Raw genomic sequence first — 24,039 nt, forward strand, 5'->3', positions numbered from 1 at the left:
TCTTTTAATGTTCTTCTTCCCATTATTATGTAACCAGATGTAGTTTAGAATAAATAAATGATAATAATGACCAGTAACTTGCAATTTAATATATAATTTTGTGCAATTATCGATTGGAATGTACTTACTGGGTGTTGGCTGTGCTGATTTATCAGTGGCACGTGTATCTAGTGACAGGTTACGCTTAACTGAATACAGTGACGTATTATGACAATAGCATTGCAGGTTGGGGAAAAATCCAACCGTTCCTTTCAAAGATAGTCACATCATCTCTCATTCTAATATCAGCATTCAAAGTGTCAGAATTTTATGTCATTAATTTTAAACTATTCATTGTTGTCCGATTCTTTGGTGCAAACTAAAGAAAGGATGTCTGGTGAGTGTTAATGAAAATATGATTTCTTTATTTTATGAATCAGATATACATTTATTTATGCTGTGAATTTTTTTATTTGTAAATGTTATTATGATCGAATGTTAAATATGATGTATTTATATATTATAATAAAAGAACCCTGACCCCGAAACGTGTTTGTTTTGTTGATGACTAGCTGAGGTTACAATTAAATATTGTTATTATTTATTTACATGTATATATTTACTATTAATATTATTATTACTTACAAAATATAATTTAGCCGCATTGTGAGAGGTCTGGATCGAGGCATCAACTGCTGACAAATTAGATTCTTAAAATTACATCATTTCATTTCGATTTATTTTCGTGCTTATATCCAATTGAGCTTAAAAAACCCGCTGTCCTGGGCACACACCTGAACTATCTGGGCTGTCTGTCCAGGACAGTGGGTTAGTTGTTAGTGGTTAATGCTCAGTGAGAGAGGAGATGGTGTAGTGGTCTTGCACCTACCCATTGAGTCGTTAAAACTCGCTGTGGGTGGGAGCCGGTACAGGGCTGTGAACGCTGTACCTACCAACCTTAAGTCCGATGGCGTATCCACGACACCGAGGCCGGTAAACTTACATCTCTTTATGGGGTGCAATGGGGCAGTTCACCCGCAGAAAAATACGAAAATATTCCTTGATTCATGCTGTACTGCCACCCACTAATTGTAGGCTATGTATCATAAGCGTACGTGCCCCCCCCCCCCCCCCCCCCCCCCCCAGTGTTGGAGCAAAACCTCAAATCTGGGCAAACATTATAGAAATATTCGGGTAAAATGTCCTAACGTGAGATCTTTTTACCATGTATTTCTATCAGTTTACCCTCAACAATTAGTAAATTAGTTGTAATTCATGCAAAAATGTGTAGTGATTTGTTTGGAACCGGCCTCGGTGGCGTCGTAGCAGGCCATCGGTCTACAGGCTGGTAGGTACTGGGTTCAGATCCCAGTCGAGGCATGGAATTTTTAATCCAGATACCGACTCCAAACCCTGAGTGAGTGCTCCGCAAGGCTCAATGGGTAGGTGTAAACCACTTGCACCGACCAGTGATCCATAACTGGTTCAACAAAGGCCATGGTTTGTGCTATCCTGCCTGTGGGAAGCGCAAATAAAAGATCCCTTGCTGCCTGTCGTAAAAGAGTAGCCTATGTGGCGACAGCGTGTTTCCGCTAAAAAAATCTATGTGGTCCTTAACCATATGTCTGACGCCATATAACCGTAAATAAAATGTGTTGAGTGCGTCGTTAAATAAAACACTTCTTTCTTTCTTTCTTTCTGATTTGTTTGCAACCTTATATAGCTGTTTGGTAGCAATGGTAATGTGAATAAAAGTTGTATCCAGATTCGTGCATTTTTGTTTGATTCGGGCAAAAACCAACCTGCCCACTACACAAATGGTAGATTGTACGCCTGTACTAGGTTTACGACATTGTTGTACACTACTGCTCCAATAATGGAATTGGATGAAGTTTCGAGGTGTTTAATTACATTTTGCATTTCGCATCTGTTTAAATATCCAGTAAGCTTTGCCTTAAAATTCTCAAACCAGACTTGGGGAAAATAAGAAGGATTAATCGTCATGTGGTTGTTCTGATGTCCCACATGCGAAACACCTAACAGTTATTCACTACTACAAGTTGTGCTGATATACACGTGCGCGATATAACCGACATTATTAAATACACACACACACACACACACACACACACACACACACACATATATATATATATATATAATGTACAATGTACACACAATGATAGTGATAATAATCAGTGATACACGCTCATGTTTTTGGATGTAGGCCCTGTTCTATTAGGGCTAACGACATTTGTCAGTAATTTCTTTTATTGATTTGCATAATTTATCGATAATACTTTTCTTATTCATCATTAACTGTTTAAATTTCAGCATACTGAACTAAATATAACAATATATCTTTATATTAACAATGATTTACGAGAGTTTGTGAAAAATGTACATGTGAATAAATAATGGCATTCGTCCCCGATATCGTTACTGTTACATAACGTGCATGTACTATATTCTACTGGGGTGTTGTTCCAGCGTCCTGTTTCAGTCTGTTGGTGTGTAATGTTTGGATGTTCTAAATTTTAGTAAAGATATCCGGGAGTTTTGTGACTAAAAAGCGCTACGAAACGGTTAGAGAATTACAACTCCAAAGCCAAAATTAATTATCATGGGTGAACCAGTTTCGGTGAGTATAAGCATTCGGTTCTAAACCATATCAATATTTATAAACAGACAGTTGTTCTCCATATAGCTAGATTTTTATTAGTATATCTACACTTCAAAAGAACACTAAACTGGCCGCTAAGTAGCTAAGTTTACCGCACGTGCGATAGTATCTTATCAGCGAGACGGTAGGACGTGTTTTGTCGGAGCTCCGCCAATCTTAATATCTTCAATATCCTGTTTCTTTTGTTTTAATTTTTAATCAGTTATAATATGTAAATTTCTGTATTAATTCATATATATGTACATGTGAAGAATGCGAGAATACCGTTGCAGTGAAACATCGGTGAAAAAGAAGTGAACTGTTGTTAATGACGAGAATACATGTGGTTCCAACATGGCGGCAAGCCGTTTCTACAGAAGTACACCACAGAAAACGCCAGTCAGTTCTGAGTTACATGGGAGTGGACTGCCGACATCTCCAACACATTGTACTACTGGAAACAATGTTATTATCAGCGAGCTGCTTTGTTTTGTAATAAACAAAATGGATGTATTACCGTATGATACCATTGTAAAATTGTGTTCTGATGTTTTTACAGATCACGAAGTTGAGGATGCTAAGACAATCTTATTTGACCTTTGCTATAATACGGAAAGTTGTGGACGTATGATAAAACGAAAGGGTGTTGAAAAGAAAAAGAATAACATTCATGATATTTTGAATTTGCTGCATAACACTGAACCAGATGATGTACCATGCGTCGCTGCGAAAGATCTGAATAAACTGCTGCCAATTCTTTACAATCATATGGACATGGCCATTATTTTGAAGGAACTTGACATAATGAAAGGCAGTATTGCCTCTTTGCAAACAGCCCAGATGGCCACTGCTGAGATATGTCGAAGTACATTCCAGAATAAAAAAGATTGTGCATGTTCAGTGGGGTTGGCTGTCGATGTAAGCCAAGAAAATGATGAAGATACTGATATTGTGAGTTCTTCACCCGTGAACGATTGTGTACACGACAGTGGTTTAGAGGCGGAAACAGTCACACTTAGCGACATTAATATCTTGAAACAAAGCCAAAATGTAATAACCGAAAAGGAAGATGGTGAACTAGATGACAGCATAACACATGCAAAACAGCTGATACGAAATTGCAAAACCCCTAATAGGCAATCGAGCCCAGTACGACCAGATGAGCCTGTATCTCATGTTACTAGTGAGATGTCTCAACACACAGGGACTGCACGCAATTTTGCTGATATGGCTGCTGGATTGGCATCTAATGGCATGGAGCTGAATAGAGAAAAGAAAACAAGAAAAGCTGTTCCGCACAGAAGTGGTGTTGATTCAGAGGGATTTAAGTTTGTTGGTCCGAAGCGAAAAATGCCGGTAGTAATAGGAACCGCACAGTCATCGGCACTGCGGGGAGTCAAATCTATACCGGTACCCGTTTTCGTAACCAGATTAGCGCCGGGAACTAAGGAGTCGGACATACTTGATTACGTAAGGTCAGTGCTGGGGATTGATGTCTGGTGTGAAAAACTCAGAACACGATATGACACCTATTCGTCGTTTAAAATCCTTGTTGACTCCAAAAACATCGATAAACTAATGAGTCCTAACGTGTGGCCAGAAGAAGTTTTAGTTCGAAAGTTTTATGTGATACGACATTAGCAAATATCATGAAAGAAAAAATTAAGATATGCTCATACAACTGTCGGTCTCTTAAAACATCGGTGCCAGATATTCATGAATTATGTGATGCTAATGATATATGTTTGTTGCAGGAGCACTGGTTAGCAGACTATGATTTGTCAAAACTCTTTTACATACACGATGATTTTTATGCTCGAGGGGTATCTGCTATGGATACTAGCAGTAATCTACTAGCCGGACGTCCATATGGTGGAGTGGCTATTCTATGGAGGAAGACACTCGGCAGTTTAGTTAATGTGTGTACATATGACGATAGTAGAATAATAGGATTAGAATTAAATTGTGCATCATCGAAAGTACTTATCTTGTGTGTTTACTTACCAACTGATTCGCCTGAAAATTGGGAGGATTACGTCTCGTACCTTGGAAAATTGCATGCCATATCAGAGGAATCCAACACTCCAAATGTGTACATAGTCGGTGATTGGAATGCCAATATTAAGCGGCAGTCAAGGTTTGGTGCTGAATTATATAATATGTGTTCAGAACATGGTTATATATTATCGGATGCTGTTCTTTTAGGTACAGATACGTACACATATATTAGTGAGGCGCATGCGACAACGTCATGGCTAGACCACTGTTTGGCTACTACAGCTGCACACAATGCAATAACTAATATGAATATACTACATGACATTGCGCCATGGGATCATCTGCCATTACAATTCACCATCAGTGTGAACGGTTTGACCAAATGCAATTTAGCCAAAAATCACATTGTGCCAAGAACGTCTGTAAACTGGTCAAAAGTTACTGCTAATGATATAAAAACGTATAGAGCTGAGTCAGATATTTCCTTGTCTCAAATCTTTTTTCCTAATGATGCAATTTCTTGTAAAACTCCAAACTGCAATATATCTGGTCATCTACATGGTATTGATAGTTTATATAATGAAATTGTTAATGCATTAAAATTGGTATCTCAACATTTGATTAAAGGTAATAGTGACAATCACAAAAATGTGCCTGGGTGGAATAACTACGTAAAAGATCTACATCTCATTGCTCGAGAGGCCTACTTGTTATGGCGAGACAATGGTAAACCTAGAACAGGACTTATATGTGAAAATATGAGCAAAACACGTAGGCAGTTTAAATACGCTCTTAGAATGTGTCAAAATGAGAACGATAGAATGAAGGCAGATGCTATAGCACAAAATTTGACCGACATGAACTTTCGTGAATTTTGGAAAAATATTTCTACAGAAAATAATAAACGAACTCTATTGGCAACAACTGTGGATGGTGTGACCGGGGAAGAGAATATTGCAGGTTTGTTTAAAGAACATTATAAATAACTTCTAAATTCTGTGACGGGTCAGCATCATCGAGCATATGTTGAAGAGTATATTGCTAATGATTCAAGTTATGTTGCTGAAATGAACGTAAATCCCAATGAGGTAATGGAGTTTGTTTTTAAACTTAGCAGTGGGAAATCAGCAGGGAATGACGGCCTCTCAGCGGAACACCTCCAATATGCGTCCAAGAGAGTATTCGTTCTATTATCAGTTTGTTTCAGTGCCATGCTTGTACACGGGCATGTATCTAGTAATATGACAGATGTTATTCTTGTTCCTATTGTGAAAAACAAAACCGGAGACATAACAGATAAAGGCAATTACCGTCCAATTGCATTAGCAACTGTGATATCAAAAGTTATGGAACATGTACTGTTATCACGAACAGACCTGAGTACATCGGACTATCAGTTTGGTTTTAAAAGTGGGACATCCACCGATATGTGTTTATTTTCTTTTAAGGAAGTTTTTAACTTTTACATTTCACAAGGTAGTCCTGTGTATGTTTGCTTTTTGGATGCGATAAAAGCCTTTGACCGAGTAAATCACTGGACATTATATATGTCACTTTTGAAAAAAGGCGTGCCTACTTTTGTAGTTCGCTTTCTCAAAGCATGGTATTTAACCCAATTGTTTAGTGTAAAATGGGGTGCATATATTTCCTGTAAGTTTAATGTAACAAATGGCGTCCGTCAAGGTGGGGTAATATCACCCTTATTATTTAATATATATATTGATGACCTTAACCTACAGTTGTCAAAATGTGCAGTTGGGTGTAATGTTGGTGGGGTGTTTCTAAATAACTTCAGTTTTGCTGATGATATGTCACTTCTTTGCCCATCTATTTCTGCATTAAGAAAAATGTTAACAATTTGCGAGAAATTTGCAGAAGATTATGATATTATATATAATACAATGAAAACTGTTTGTATGTGTATTGAGCCAGAAACTCTGAAGTTGATCAATGTGCCTTCGATATATTTGTATGGTGATGTACTGAAATTTGTTGACAATTATAAATATCTAGGTCATATTATATGCAAAAACATGAAAGACGATAAAGACATTAAACGACAGTATAGAGCCCTTTGTGTACGTGCAAACATGTTGTTGCGGCGATTTGCAAAATGTTCAGAATCTGTTAAAACACAATTATTTGTGAGTTATTGTAGTAATTTGTACGCGGGTGCATTATGGGTGAAATTTACGCAGGATACCATGAAGGATCTTAACATATGTTATAATAATGCATACCGATGGATGATCGGACAACGACGACCATACAGTGCCAGCAAGATGTTTGTCAGTCATCGAGTAAAATGCTTTGGCGCTTTACTTCGCTCAACAGCATATTCGCTGAAGAGCAGAATCGAAACAACTTCAAACGACCTACTTGCCCACCTGCGGTGTACAACTGTGTACGTCAAATCTGTATGTGTAAATCGCTGGCACAAGCTGCTGTATATTATGTAATCAGTTTTGTATGTGATGTTTATATATGTTCTATGGATCTCTGATCTGAAATAAAAATCTATTATTATTATTATTATTATTATTATTATTATTATTAAAACCTATAGCATGCATCAGCAGTAAAGATTGTGAACTACGTAACATGTTTCGGTGAGTGAAATATTTAGTGGTACAGTTTACAGCAAAAACTTTCCAACACAAAACTTTTCAGTGTTTTATCAAAACATGTATGTTGTTCAACAAAACATGTAATTATAATAATTTATAAAAAAATATATTAAATATATTTTAAAGGGACATTCCTGAGTTTGCTGCAATTTTTAAGATGTTATCGAGTAACAAAGACTTTTTAACGATTGTAATTACATATCAAATATATTTTTCTGCATAATATATTAGTGGCTGTATATTAAACGTGTTTCTGATCGTTCTAATATTTGTACTAGGTTAAATTTCATTTTATTTCCTCAAACAAAATCCAGTTTAAGCTTTTTACAAACATTAAGACGACCAGAAACACATTGAATATACAGACACTGATATTCTAAACAAGAAAATATATTTAATATGTAAGTTTAATCGTAGAAATATTTTACTAGTCGGAAACATCTTACAATGTAGGAAACTCAGGAATGTCCCTTTAAGGCAAATTACAAAAATGGAGTCCTCGAGAAGCAATGTTAACAGACAACATTTTAGGAAAATGAATATAAAAATTGTGATGTCTTGCAATCGTGTTATAAGTTGAGCAAATGAATGGTTACAATGGTAAAATTGTTTGGTTAAAAAATATAAGCTGCATTCTGAGATTTAATAAATATATAAACAGATATCCAAAAAGAGATTTATGTTAAAGTATTATAAGGATCAAATATTTTTGGCAAGTATCTGTAAAGAGAGTTTTACCAGCAGACGCCGTGACAATTATGTGACTTCAATAACCAGATAGCAGTACAGCTGAGAACAGAGAAACAGTTTTTAAAACTGAGTTTTCTTTCAAATGACAGTCTGTGAAAATCGTAGTAAAAAGGTACTAAGAAATGCAATCTAATTAAAATTAGCTCCACTGGTTAATTACTATTACCTGTGGATCTAATAGCACCCTGTCGGAGCTCATGTCCAGTTGACCTTTCATTAGACCAATCAAATCTTACTTGCAAAATCATGCCAGTGATTTGAAAAGAATCTGAAAACATTCGGCATTATGCCGAGGGTAAACGAAATGATTCAGGTGAATTACGAAGTATGCCAGAAACTAATTTCAATATAAAATTTTTATATTAATTTCAGAACGAACCCCCCCCCCCCAAAAAAACCCCCACAAAACAACAACAACAAAACAAAACCGTGATAGTATAGCCATAAAATCTGTTTATACCAGTATACAATCCAGAGTTTATCACTGCACTTGTCCCCCTGTTTTTTAATGTTGAAATAGACCAACAAGTTCGCCTATTGCATAAATAATCTCGCCCGATATTTTTAGAATCTGTATGCTCCCGAATAACGCTATTAAAGGCGAAGTGTAATTGGTCGATATTTAAATTCTTATTTATCTTTGAAATGTCACCTGGACATGGGAGTCCACGCAATGCTGTTAGATCTACTGGTAGACCAGTAGAGCTAATGTTAATCAGATTGTAAGAAATGTGCCGTGTTTATAAGTGGGTCAAGTTCAATCTTGTTTTCTTTGCTCGTTTTAACTTTATTTTTACGAACATTTCTGTGAATATGACAAACATATGTTTAATTTCCCCATGCAAAAGTCAACAATGTTAGAAATATTCAAATGTACGTACTACTGCGCACAAACGACACAACCACCGAAACAGGTCCCTCACCGAAACAGGTCCACGGACGATACAGGTTGTTGTTGTTTGGGTTCTTAAAAAATTTAATAATTTTTTTTTTTTTTTTTTTTTTTTTTTTTTTTTTTTTTTTTTTTTTTTTTTTTTTTTTTTTCATTGACTTTGTCTTTTTCACTTTATTTTTGGGTTTAATTTTTTTTTTTCAATGTTCCATTTGATTTTATCTCTTTTAAATTATGTTTATATTTTTTACTGCTGATTTGTGTTGTTCGGTATTTTCTGTTCTTGTACAATTCGTATTATTCATGTGACGATATGACTGATTTTCGTTAAATATGTTTTGTTCCTTTTGGTTTTTGGCAAATACATGTGTTTAATGTTTTATTGCTAATAGTATACGTGTCAAATGGCTGTCTTTCTTTGTTTCTCCAACTGTCTCCATCATGTAGTTTAGATTAGTAAAGCGAGAAAGGAAAGAAATGAAATGTTGATCTAACGACACCCCAGCACATAAGTAAACAAAATACAGAAGAAGAAAAGAAAAGGAGAATGTATTCATTAGTCTTGTCAGTTGAATCTTGTGCATTCTGTTTGACTTTCTTTTTCTCTTGTGTTTTGTTTTCTCTTGCATATGTTGTTATAGATTTGTTCTTAATTGTTAAATAAACTATCTATCAATCTGTCTGCCTGTCTGCCTGTCTGTCTGTCGATCTATCTATCTATCTATAATTCTGTTCTAGTCTGATAAAATGAAACATGTTCAAGGGTATTATTTCTTAATTAAAAAATACTTATATTAAATACTGTTGACTTATTTTCTTTTACAATATATAGTTTAAATCTCATTTGTTTTTGCCTCTGTTAAAATTATCAATGTTTTGTGAACATTTTAGCCTATTCTGACAACCTGTTTACGAAATTCACTGTACCATGAAAATAAAATAGTAACGTTTGTTTGATTGTTCAGTATATATATATGTACACACACACACACACACACACACACACACACACACTGTATTTGTCTTGTTTTGTCTAGTGATTGGTCTTCTTGGTTTGTAAAATCTATTTATAAATTTCAATATTGATTTGTTACCATTTCGTTCTGTTCTAATCAAATTATCAGCATAAATTCTGTTGTAATTTATTCTGTTTATTGTTTTGTTCTCTTTTGTGCATTACATATGATATATATGGCGGAAACACGCAAGCAAAAACAAAGAAGGAAGGCAGAAGTGTTCCAGTAATTAGTATTTTATTTGGTTCGAATAATTATAGTTCCGAGTGATGGTTATTAAAATTCTATGTGCGTTTTTTTCTTTATTTTTCATATTGTGTTTTTGTTCGAATATGTGTTTCTTCGGTTCATTTCTTATGTGTTTTGTGTTGAAGTGTGTTTGGCTTTGCATTGTTCTTTTAATCAAAGATTGTATGATATATTGCCTAATAGTTTAGAATAAAATAATTTTGATTGATTATTTGGAGTAGTTAATAAGGTTTAGGAGTTATCAGTTATTATTCATGTTATTTCCCGAGAGCTTGTTAGAGCTATACAATGTGTGTGTGTGTGTGTGTGTGTGTGTGTGTGTGTGTGTGTGTGTCTGTGTCTGTGTGTGTGAGAGAGAGAGAGAGAGAGAGAGAGAGAGAGAGAGAGAGAGAGAGAGAGAGAGAGAGAGAGAGACATTTTAATGGGTGGGGGGGGGGGGGGGTGGTGGTGGGGGGGGGGGGGGTGGTATTCCAAAGTACTCTAATATACATTATATAAAAGACGTCTACCATGAGGAAACATTTTGCTGGCCAAGATAACACATCTATACTAAAACGAAATATTTTCTTAAGTCAAACACTGACTTTTTGTGAAGTTTTGAAGGGAGTGCATACCCTCAGCACCATCCAACCCGGATATATAGGACCGTGTTAGTTCTCAACTGTGATGGCTCTGCGTTACAATGTTCCAGAAAAATAAATGAACGATAATTGTATTCATCTTAATTTATTTTTCTTTTAATTATAAAACACCTCGCAAGCTACGTGTCCTCTTCAAGTTGAACATTTAGTAATTTAAAAAAATCAACAACACAGCACAATATAAAACGTCTGACGGGCTCTTAAAATGAAAATAGCAGATGTGTTGTATTGATAAAAACGTTGTCATCATGATTTGGGTTCCGTTTGTGTTCAAATCCATTGGCGATATATATATGGGACTACCTGAAATAGACAATAATTCCTGCTTACAAGACGTATATGGTATATTAATAACACAGATGATAATGGAACAATGTACCTTGTACACTGAACATTTTAAATTAAAGTTTGTTTTGTTTAAAGACACCATTAGCTAGTGCACATTGATTAATGATTCATCGACAGTTGGATGGCAAATACCCAGATAGTTGACTTCGGTGCCCAAGAAAGCCTGCTTAATTAATATGCTTATACCATTTATGCCATGGACATGGTGCGCCGAGTTTGTAGCCAATTAAAGTTAAGCATGGTCTAATAAACCTGGGTAAACAGCCTTTGGGCTACCTGTTAACGACAGTGGTTCAGAATGCATAGTTGGTGACAAATAATGCATATAATATGCAGTAGCGGTACACCCTCCAATGAGATGTACTAAGGTACGAACCCTATACCTCTTCTGTCTCATCTATAAGCCAAATGAGTGACCCCCCCCCCCCCCCCCCGCAAAAGAAAGAAAGAAAAAAGAGTTATTTTTGACTGTAAAATAATAGAAAAGATGTCTATTATAAAACTGTTAACGTCGTGCTGGTCGCCTGTACTGAGGGTAGTTAAAAACATTTTTTTAACGACACCACTAGAGCACACACTCATCGGCTATCAACAGTTGGCAATTCTGACAAGTCTTCAGAGGAAACCCACAACATTTTTTGAATAGCAGCAAGGGATTTTATGTATGCACCACATAAAAAAGGCCTATGATACACAAGTGGTCACCCGAATAAATGCAGGTGAAGCCCAAGAATACAGTTAAAGCTTGTTTTGTTTAACGACATCACTAGAGCACATTGGTTTATTAATCATCGGCTATTGATTGTTAAATATTTTGTAATTTTGACATATAGTTTTAGAGAGGAAACCCGCTTCATTTTTTTTCATTAATAACAAGGGATCTTTTATATGCACATCCCACACTAAGGGTAGCACATACCACGACCTTTCATATACCAGTCGTGATGTGCCGACGGGGATAGGTCCTAGAGCGCATCAGGCGAGCTCTTTACCACTGGGCTACGTCTCGCCCCCTAAATGCAGGTGAATGAAGGAAATGTTTTATTTAACGACACACTCAGCACATTTTATTTACGGTTATATGGCGTCAGATATATGGTCATGGATCACACAGATATTGACAGAGAAACCCGCTGTCGCCACTTCATGGGCTACTCTTTTCGATCAGCAGCAAGGGATCTTTTATATGCACCACCCCACAGACAGGACAGTACATACCACGGCCTTTGTTACACCAGTTGTGGAGCACTGGCTGGAACGAGAAATAGCCCAATAGGTTCACCGACGGGGATCGACCCTAGACCGACCGCGCATCAAGCGAACGCTTTACCACTGGGCTACGTCCCGCTCCAAATGAAGGTGAATCCCAAGAATAACGATTAAAAACACGTCTGCCTGTGACCTACCATTTCTCGCAGATGAACGGATGCGTTTCATACGTTTTGCCTATGCCGTAGTCGTACTGGCTCGTGAAGCGGTACAACATGAAGTAGATGTATCCAGTCGGCATGTCCTTAACCGTGAACGTTGAGTTCCCTCGCGCCCACGCCCAGTTATTGAGGTCGAACGCGTTTGTAGCGCCTCCCCATATATCGGCTTAAAAAACAAAAACAAAAAGTCATATAGATGCAGTTTAATATGCATGCCGTTGTGTGTGTGTGTGTGTGTGTGTGTGTGTGTGTGTGCGTGCGCGCGCGCGCGTATGTGTGTATGTTGCGTTTGTGTATGTGTGTTGTTTGTGTGTGTGTGTGTGTGTTTTGTGTGTGTATGTGTGTCGGCGCGCTAATTCCACGGGGTTACATAAGCAATGCGTTTACGTCACGTGAAAGGACATCGTTTGGCTTCCACAAAGTCTGCAACAATCCAGTACGCAAAAGAGAAAGATATTTGTCTTTAAACATGTTTCTTTGTTTCTGTAATAGCCGGATCCCAGTTTGCTTATCTTCAGTGGTCCGACGAGAACGGGCCATTTCAGGTGTCATTAAAGCAAATAAAATCGTATTGTCGGGAATGTTCTACACCTAATTTCACAAAACATCGTAAGTTTACATCTGCGACTACGTGCAAAACCAGGCTTAGGCCTACCATGTTTTGTGAAATATGGCCCAGGGCTGTAGCTTGGATTGTTTTGTGTCGGGTAGCAGATGAATTCCTGGAACGAGCGAGCATGGAAGGCGCATGACACTAGAGCATTCGGGGGCATGTCCTCCAAGAAAGTTTGAAATCTAAAGGCTCTGACATACCATTTTGCAGTCATTTCAGGGAGGTTACATCAATACGTCAATGCATTACGTCAATAGCAATAACCAGTAAGTTTGTATTATTTTTACCGATTTTTAAAAATAATGTTTGTTTGTTGTGGGGGGGGGGGGGGGGGGCTTATCCTCCCCTCCCCCACACTAACTACGGCCCTGATTTTAAGATTTCTTAACACAAATCGAATATGCCGCGTTTGAAGCTTCTTTAGTAGTATATACACAGTGTGATACCACCGTGGGGCCCATTCATTACACTGCTATAATTCGTCACGCTATTGTTCATCGTTTGGAAACGTAGTTTCGCTTCTTTAGTAGTATATACACAGTGTGATACCACCGTGGGGCCCATTCATTACACTGCTATAATTCGTCACGCTATTGTTCATCGTTTGGAAACGTAGTTTCGCTTCTTTAGTAGTATATACACAGTGTGATACCACCGTGGGGCCCATTCATTACACTGCTATAATTCGTCACGCTATTGTTCATCGTTTGGAAACGTAGTTTCGCTTCTTTAGTAGTATATACACAGTGTGATACCACCGTGGGGCCCATTCATTACACTGCTATAATTCGTCACGCTATTGTTCATCGTTTGGAAACGTAGTTTCGCTTCTTTAGTGGTATATACACAGTGTGTTTTCTCTTGCATATGTTGTTATAGTTTTGTTCTTAATTGTTAAATAAACTATCTATCAATCTGTCTGCCTGTCTGTCTGTCTGTCTGTCGATCTATCTATCTATCTATAATTCTGTTCTAGTCTGATAAAATGAAACATGTTCAAGGGTATTATTTCTTAATTAAAAAATACTTATATTAAATACTGTTGACTTATTTTCTTTTACAATATATAGTTTAAATCTCATTTGTTTTTGCCTCTGTTAAAATTATCAATGTTTTGTGAACATTTTAGCCTATTCTGACCTGTTTACGAAATTCACTGTACCATGAAAATAAAATAGTAACGTTTGTTTGATTGTTCAGTATATATATATATGTACACACACACACACACACACACACACACACACACACACACACACTGTATTTGTCTTGTTTTGTCTAGATTTCTGTTCTATTCTTTTGTGTTTGGTCTTCTTGGTTTGTAAAATCTATTTATAAATTTCAATATTGATTTGTTACCATTTCGTTCTGTTCTAATCAAATTATCAGCATAAATTCTGTTGTAATTTATTCTGTTTATTGTTTTGTTCTCTTTTGTGCATTACATATGATATATATGGCGGAAACACGCAAGCGAAAACAAAGAAGGAAGGCAGAAGTGTTCCAGTAATTAGTATTTTATTTGGTTCGAATAATTATAGTTCCGAGTGATGGTTATTAAAATTCTATGTGCGTTTTTTTCTTTATTTTTCATATTGTGTTTTTGTTCGAATATGTGTTTCTTCGGTTCATTTCTTATGTGTTTTGTGTTGAAGTGTGTTTGGCTTTGCATTGTTCTTTTAATCAAAGATTGTATGATATATTGCCTAATAGTTTAGAATAAAATAATTTTGATTGATTATTTGGAGTAGTTAATAAGGTTTAGGAGTTATCAGTTATTATTCATGTTATTTCCCGAGAGCTTGTTAGAGCTATACAATGTGTGTGTGTGTGTGTGTGTGTGTGTGTGTGTGTGTGTGTGTGTGTGTGTGTCTGTGTCTATGTGTGTGAGAGAGAGAGAGAGAGAGAGAGAGAGAGAGAGAGAGAGAGAGAGAGAGAGAGATTTTAATGGGTGGGGGGGGGGGGGGGGGGGGGGGGGGGGGGGGGGGGGGGGGTATTCCAAAGTACTCTAATATACATTATATAAAAGACGTCTACCATGAGGAAACATTTTGCTGGCCAAGATAACACATCTATACTAAAACGAAATATTTTCTTAAGTCAAACACTGACTTTTTGTGAAGTTTTGAAGGGAGTGCATACCCTCAGCACCATCCAACCCGGATATATAGGACCGTGTTAGTTCTCAACTGTGATGGCTCTGCGTTACAATGTTCCAGAAAAATAAATGAACGATAATTGTATTCATCTTAATTTATTTTTCTTTTAATTATAAAACACCTCGCAAGCTACGTGTCCTCTTCAAGTTGAACATTTAGTAATTTAAAAAAATCAACAACACAGCACAATATAAAACGTCTGACGGGCTCTTAAAATGAAAATAGCAGATGTTGTATTGATAAAAACGTTGTCATCATGATTTGGGTTCCGTTTGTGTTCAAATCCATTGGCGATATATATATGGGACTACCTGAAATAGACAATAATTCCTGCTTACAAGACGTATATGGTATATTAATAACACAGATGATAATGGAACAATGTACCTTGTACACTGAACATTTTAAATTAAAGTTTGTTTTGTTTAAAGACACCATTAGCTAGTGCACATTGATTAATGATTCATCGACAGTTGGATGGCAAATACCCAGATAGTTGACTTCGGTGCCCAAGAAAGCCTGCTTAATTAATATGCTTATACCATTTATGCCATGGACATGGTGCGCCGAGTTTGTAGCCAATTAAAGTTAAGCATGGTCTAATAAACCTGGGTAAACAGCCTTTGGGCTACCTGTTAACGACAGTGGTTCAGAATGCATAGTTGGTGACAAATAATGCATATAATATGCAGTAGCGGTACACCCTCCAATGAGATGTACTAAGGTACGAACCCTATACCTCTTCTGTCTCATCTATAAGCCAAATGAGTGACCCCCCCCCCCCTCCCCCGCAAAAGAAAGAAAGAAAAAAGAGTTATTTTTGACTGTAAAATAATAGAAAAGATGTCTATTATAAAACTGTTAACGTCGTGCTGGTCGCCTGTACTGAGGGTAGTTAAAAACATTTTTTTAACGACACCACTAGAGCACACACTCATCGGCTATCAACAGTTGGCAATTCTGACAAGTCTTCAGAGGAAACCCACAACATTTTTTGAATAGCAGCAAGGGATTTTATGTATGCACCACATAAAAAAGGCCTATGATACACAAGTGGTCACCCGAATAAATGCAGGTGAAGCCCAAGAATACAGTTAAAGCTTTTTTTTTGTTTAACGACATCACTAGAGCACATTGGTTTATTAATCATCGGCTATTGATTGTCAAATATTTTGTAATTTTGACATATAGTTTTAGAGAGGAAACCCGCTTCATTTTTTTTCATTAATAACAAGGGATCTTTTATATGCACATCCCACACTAAGGGTAGCACATACCACGACCTTTCATATACCAGTCGTGATGTGCCGACGGGGATAGGTCCTAGAGCGCATCAGGCGAGCTCTTTACAACTGGGCTACGTCTCGCCCCCTAAATGCAGGTGAATGAAGGAAATGTTTTATTTAACGACACACTCAGCACATTTTATTTACGGTTATATGGCGTCAGATATATGGTCATGGATCACACAGATATTGACAGAGAAACCCGCTGTCGCCACTTCATGGGCTACTCTTTTCGATCAGCAGCAAGGGATCTTTTATATGCACCACCCCACAGACAGGACAGTACATACCACGGCCTTTGTTACACCAGTTGTGGAGCACTGGCTGGAACGAGAAATAGCCCAATAGGTTCACCGACGGGGATCGACCCTAGACCGACCGCGCATCAAGCGAACGCTTTACCACTGGGCTACGTCCCGCTCCAAATGAAGGTGAAATCCCAAGAATAACGATTAAAAACACGTCTGCCTGTGACCTACCATTTCTCGCAGATGAACGGATGCGTTTCATACGTTTTGCCTATGCCGTAGTCGTACTGGCTCGTGAAGCGGTACAACATGAAGTAGATGTATCCAGTCGGCATGTCCTTAACCGTGAACGTTGAGTTCCCTCGCGCCCACGCCCAGTTATTGAGGTCGAACGCGTTTGTAGCGCCTCCCCATATATCGGCTTAAAAAACAAAAACAAAAAGTCATATAGATGCAGTTTAATATGCATGCCGTTGTGTGTGTGTGTGTGTGTGTGTGTGTGTGTGTGCGCGCGTGCGCGCGCGCGCGTATGTGTGTATGTTGCGTTTGTGTATGTGTGTTGTTTGTGTGTGTGTGTGTGTGTGTTTGTGTGTGTATGTGTGTCGGCGCGCTAATTCCACGGGGTTACATAAGCAATGCGTTTACGTCACGTGGAAGGACATCGTTTGGCTTCCACAAAGTCTGCAACAATCCAGTACGCAAAAGAGAAAGATATTTGTCTTTAAACATGTTTCTTTGTTTCTGTAATAGCCGGATCCCAGTTTGCTTATCTTCAGTGGTCCGACGAGAACGGGCCATTTCAGGTGTCATTAAAGCAAATAAAATCGTATTGTCGGGAATGTTCTACACCTAATTTCACAAAACATCGTAAGTTTACATCTGCGACTACGTGCAAAACCAGGCTTAGGCCTACCATGTTTTGTGAAATATGGCCCAGGGCTGTAGCTTGGATTGTTTTGTGTCGGGTAGCAGATGAATTCCTGGAACGAGCGAGCATGGAAGGCGCATGACACTAGAGCATTCGGGGGCATGTCCTCCAAGAAAGTTTGAAATCTAAAGGCTCTGACATACCATTTTGCAGTCATTTCAGGGAGGTTACATCAATACGTCAATGCATTACGTCAATAGCAATAACCAGTAAGTTTGTATTATTTTTACCGATTTTTAAAAATAATGTTTGTTGTTGGGGGGGGGGGGGGGGGCTTATCCTCCCCTCCCCCACACTAACTACGGCCCTGATTTTAAGATTTCTTAACACAAATCGAATATGCCGCGTTTGAAGCTTCTTTAGTAGTATATACACAGTGTGATACCACCGTGGGGCCCATTCATTACACTGCTATAATTCGTCACGCTATTGTTCATCGTTTGGAAACGTAGTTTCGCTTCTTTAGTAGTATATACACAGTGTGATACCACCGTGGGGCCCATTCATTACACTGCTATAATTCGTCACGCTATTGTTCATCGTTTGGAAACGTAGTTTCGCTTCTTTAGTAGTATATACACAGTGTGATACCACCGTGGGGCCCATTCATTACACTGCTATAATTCGTCACGCTATTGTTCATCGTTTGGAAACGTAGTTTCGCTTCTTTAGTAGTATATACACAGTGTGATACCACCGTGGGGCCCATTCATTACACTGCTATAATTCGTCACGCTATTGTTCATCGTTTGGAAACGTAGTTTCGCTTCTTTAGTGGTATATACACAGTGTGTTTTCTCTTGCATATGTTGTTATAGTTTTGTTCTTAATTGTTAAATAAACTATCTATCAATCTGTCTGCCTGTCTGTCTGTCTGTCTGTCGATCTATCTATCTATCTATAATTCTGTTCTAGTCTGATAAAATGAAACATGTTCAAGGGTATTATTTCTTAATTAAAAAATACTTATATTAAATACTGTTGACTTATTTTCTTTTACAATATATAGTTTAAATCTCATTTGTTTTTGCCTCTGTTAAAATTATCAATGTTTTGTGAACATTTTAGCCTATTCTGACCTGTTTACGAAATTCACTGTACCATGAAAATAAAATAGTAACGTTTGTTTGATTGTTCAGTATATATATATATGTACACACACACACACACACACACACACACACACACACACACACACACTGTATTTGTCTTGTTTTGTCTAGATTTCTGTTCTATTCTTTTGTGTTTGGTCTTCTTGGTTTGTAAAATCTATTTATAAATTTCAATATTGATTTGTTACCATTTCGTTCTGTTCTAATCAAATTATCAGCATAAATTCTGTTGTAATTTATTCTGTTTATTGTTTTGTTCTCTTTTGTGCATTACATATGATATATATGGCGGAAACACGCAAGCGAAAACAAAGAAGGAAGGCAGAAGTGTTCCAGTAATTAGTATTTTATTTGGTTCGAATAATTATAGTTCCGAGTGATGGTTATTAAAATTCTATGTGCGTTTTTTTCTTTATTTTTCATATTGTGTTTTTGTTCGAATATGTGTTTCTTCGGTTCATTTCTTATGTGTTTTGTGTTGAAGTGTGTTTGGCTTTGCATTGTTCTTTTAATCAAAGATTGTATGATATATTGCCTAATAGTTTAGAATAAAATAATTTTGATTGATTATTTGGAGTAGTTAATAAGGTTTAGGAGTTATCAGTTATTATTCATGTTATTTCCCGAGAGCTTGTTAGAGCTATACAATGTGTGTGTGTGTGTGTGTGTGTGTGTGTGTGTGTGTGTGTGTGTGTCTGTGTCTGTGTCTATGTGTGTGAGAGAGAGAGAGAGAGAGAGAGAGAGAGAGAGAGAGAGAGAGAGAGAGATTTTAATGGGTGGGGGGGGGGGTGGTGGTGGTGGGGGGGGGGGGGGTGGTATTCCAAAGTACTCTAATATACATTATATAAAAGACGTCTACCATGAGGAAACATTTTGCTGGCCAAGATAACACATCTATACTAAAACGAAATATTTTCTTAAGTCAAACACTGACTTTTTGTGAAGTTTTGAAGGGAGTGCATACCCTCAGCACCATCCAACCCGGATATATAGGACCGTGTTAGTTCTCAACTGTGATGGCTCTGCGTTACAATGTTCCAGAAAAATAAATGAACGATAATTGTATTCATCTTAATTTATTTTTCTTTTAATTATAAAACACCTCGCAAGCTACGTGTCCTCTTCAAGTTGAACATTTAGTAATTTAAAAAAATCAACAACACAGCACAATATAAAACGTCTGACGGGCTCTTAAAATGAAAATAGCAGATGTTGTATTGATAAAAACGTTGTCATCATGATTTGGGTTCCGTTTGTGTTCAAATCCATTGGCGATATATATATGGGACTACCTGAAATAGACAATAATTCCTGCTTACAAGACGTATATGGTATATTAATAACACAGATGATAATGGAACAATGTACCTTGTACACTGAACATTTTAAATTAAAGTTTGTTTTGTTTAAAGACACCATTAGCTAGTGCACATTGATTAATGATTCATCGACAGTTGGATGGCAAATACCCAGATAGTTGACTTCGGTGCCCAAGAAAGCCTGCTTAATTAATATGCTTATACCATTTATGCCATGGACATGGTGCGCCGAGTTTGTAGCCAATTAAAGTTAAGCATGGTCTAATAAACCTGGGTAAACAGCCTTTGGGCTACCTGTTAACGACAGTGGTTCAGAATGCATAGTTGGTGACAAATAATGCATATAATATGCAGTAGCGGTACACCCTCCAATGAGATGTACTAAGGTACGAACCCTATACCTCTTCTGTCTCATCTATAAGCCAAATGAGTGACCCCCCCCCCCTCCCCCGCAAAAGAAAGAAAGAAAAAAGAGTTATTTTTGACTGTAAAATAATAGAAAAGATGTCTATTATAAAACTGTTAACGTCGTGCTGGTCGCCTGTACTGAGGGTAGTTAAAAACATTTTTTTAACGACACCACTAGAGCACACACTCATCGGCTATCAACAGTTGGCAATTCTGACAAGTCTTCAGAGGAAACCCACAACATTTTTTGAATAGCAGCAAGGGATTTTATGTATGCACCACATAAAAAAGGCCTATGATACACAAGTGGTCACCCGAATAAATGCAGGTGAAGCCCAAGAATACAGTTAAAGCTTTTTTTTTTGTTTAACGACATCACTAGAGCACATTGGTTTATTAATCATCGGCTATTGATTGTCAAATATTTTGTAATTTTGACATATAGTTTTAGAGAGGAAACCCGCTTCATTTTTTTTCATTAATAACAAGGGATCTTTTATATGCACATCCCACACTAAGGGTAGCACATACCACGACCTTTCATATACCAGTCGTGATGTGCCGACGGGGATAGGTCCTAGAGCGCATCAGGCGAGCTCTTTACAACTGGGCTACGTCTCGCCCCCTAAATGCAGGTGAATGAAGGAAATGTTTTATTTAACGACACACTCAGCACATTTTATTTACGGTTATATGGCGTCAGATATATGGTCATGGATCACACAGATATTGACAGAGAAACCCGCTGTCGCCACTTCATGGGCTACTCTTTTCGATCAGCAGCAAGGGATCTTTTATATGCACCACCCCACAGACAGGACAGTACATACCACGGCCTTTGTTACACCAGTTGTGGAGCACTGGCTGGAACGAGAAATAGCCCAATAGGTTCACCGACGGGGATCGACCCTAGACCGACCGCGCATCAAGCGAACGCTTTACCACTGGGCTACGTCCCGCTCCAAATGAAGGTGAAATCCCAAGAATAACGATTAAAAACACGTCTGCCTGTGACCTACCATTTCTCGCAGATGAACGGATGCGTTTCATACGTTTTGCCTATGCCGTAGTCGTACTGGCTCGTGAAGCGGTACAACATGAAGTAGATGTATCCAGTCGGCATGTCCTTAACCGTGAACGTTGAGTTCCCTCGCGCCCACGCCCAGTTATTGAGGTCGAACGCGTTTGTAGCGCCTCCCCATATATCGGCTTAAAAAACAAAAACAAAAAGTCATATAGATGCAGTTTAATATGCATGCCGTTGTGTGTGTGTGTGTGTGTGTGTGTGTGTGTGCGCGCGTGCGCGCGCGCGCGTATGTGTGTATGTTGCGTTTGTGTATGTGTGTTGTTTGTGTGTGTGTGTGTGTGTGTGTTTGTGTGTGTATGTGTGTCGGCGCGCTAATTCCACGGGGTTACATAAGCAATGCGTTTACGTCACGTGGAAGGACATCGTTTGGCTTCCACAAAGTCTGCAACAATCCAGTACGCAAAAGAGAAAGATATTTGTCTTTAAACATGTTTCTTTGTTTCTGTAATAGCCGGATCCCAGTTTGCTTATCTTCAGTGGTCCGACGAGAACGGGCCATTTCAGGTGTCATTAAAGCAAATAAAATCGTATTGTCGGGAATGTTCTACACCTAATTTCACAAAACATCGTAAGTTTACATCTGCGACTACGTGCAAAACCAGGCTTAGGCCTACCATGTTTTGTGAAATATGGCCCAGGGCTGTAGCTTGGATTGTTTTGTGTCGGGTAGCAGATGAATTCCTGGAACGAGCGAGCATGGAAGGCGCATGACACTAGAGCATTCGGGGGCATGTCCTCCAAGAAAGTTTGAAATCTAAAGTCTCTGACATACCATTTTGCAGTCATTTCAGGGAGGTTACATCAATACGTCAATGCATTACGTCAATAGCAATAACCAGTAAGTTTGTATTATTTTTACCGATTTTTAAAAATAATGTTTGTTGTTGGGGGGGGGGGGGGGGGGGGGCTTATCCTCCCCTCCCCCACACTAACTACGGCCCTGATTTTAAGATTTCTTAACATAAATCGAATATGCCGCGTTTGAAGCTTCTTTAGTAGTATATACACAGTGTGATACCACCGTGGGGCCCATTCATTACACTGCTATAATTCGTCACGCTATTGTTCATCGTTTGGAAACGTAGTTTCGCTTCTTTAGTAGTATATACACAGTGTGATACCACCGTGGGGCCCATTCATTACACTGCTATAATTCGTCACGCTATTGTTCATCGTTTGGAAACGTAGTTTCGCTTCTTTAGTAGTATATACACAGTGTGATACCACCGTGGGGCCCATTCATTACACTGCTATAATTCGTCACGCTATTGTTCATCGTTTGGAAACGTAGTTTCGCTTCTTTAGTAGTATATACACAGTGTGATACCACCGTGGGGCCCATTCATTACACTGCTATAATTCGTCACGCTATTGTTCATCGTTTGGAAACGTAGTTTCGCTTCTTTAGTAGTATATACACAGTGTGATACCACCGTGGGGCCCATTCATTACACTGCTATAATTCGTCACTCTATTGTTCATCGTTTGGAAACGTAGTTTCGCTTCTTTAGTAGTATATACACAGTGTGATACCACCGTGGGGCCCATTCATTACACTGCTATAATTCGTCACGCTATTGTTCATCGTTTGGAAACGTAGTTTCGCTTCTTTAGTAGTATATACACAGTGTGATACCACCGTGGGGCTCATTCATTACACTGCTATAATTCGTCACGCTATTGTTCATCGTTTGGAAACGTAGTTTCGCTTCTTTAGTAGTATATACACAGTGTGATACCACCGTGGGGCCCATTCATGACACTGCTATAATTCGTCACGCTATTGTTCATCGTTTGGAAACGTAGTTTCGCTTCTTTTGTAGTATATACACAGTGTGATACCACCGTGAGGCCCATTCATTACACTGCTATAATTCGTCACGCTATTGTTCATCGTTTGGAAACGTAGTTTCGCTTCTTTAGTTGTATATACACAGTGTGATACCACCGTGGGGCCCATTCATTACACTGCTATAATTCGTCACGCTATTGTTCATCGTTTGGAAACGTAGTTTCGCTTCTTTAGTAGTATATACACAGTGTGATACCACCGTGGGGCCCATTCATTACACTGCTATAATTCGTCACGCTATTGTTCATCGTTTGGAAACGTAGTTTCGCTTCTTTAGTAGTATATACACAGTGTGATACCACCGTGGGGCCCATTCATTACACTGCTATAATTCGTCACGCTATTGTTCATCGTTTGAAAACGTAGTTTCGCTTCTTTAGTAGTATATACACAGTGTGATACCACCGTGGGGCCCATTCATTACACTGCTATAAT

At 38.1% G+C, this 24,039-nt stretch overlaps 1 protein-coding gene and 1 long non-coding RNA gene across 2 annotated transcripts; one reads left to right on the forward strand and one right to left on the reverse strand.

Moving 5' to 3' along the window:
• The first annotated feature begins 2,995 nt into the window (after window positions 1-2,995).
• Window positions 2,996-4,282, forward strand: LOC121381622. Its single transcript, XM_041510957.1, has 2 exons — window positions 2,996-3,020; window positions 3,201-4,282. The coding sequence occupies exons 1-2, from the start codon at window positions 2,996-2,998 to the stop codon at window positions 4,280-4,282; spliced, it is 1,107 nt and encodes a 368-aa protein (XP_041366891.1).
• Window positions 4,283-15,443: 11,161 nt separating this feature from the next.
• Window positions 15,444-18,032, reverse strand: LOC121380371. Its single transcript, XR_005958921.1, has 2 exons — window positions 17,130-18,032; window positions 15,444-15,675 (listed from the first exon to the last, which is right to left on the reverse strand). It is a non-coding gene; the product is annotated as an uncharacterized LOC121380371 (long non-coding RNA).
• Window positions 18,033-24,039: the final 6,007 nt, after the last annotated feature.

The sequence above is a fragment of the Gigantopelta aegis genome, chromosome 9 (genome assembly GCF_016097555.1).
Source record: "Gigantopelta aegis isolate Gae_Host chromosome 9, Gae_host_genome, whole genome shotgun sequence".
In the NCBI taxonomy this organism is placed as follows: domain Eukaryota; kingdom Metazoa; phylum Mollusca; class Gastropoda; order Neomphalida; family Peltospiridae; genus Gigantopelta; species Gigantopelta aegis.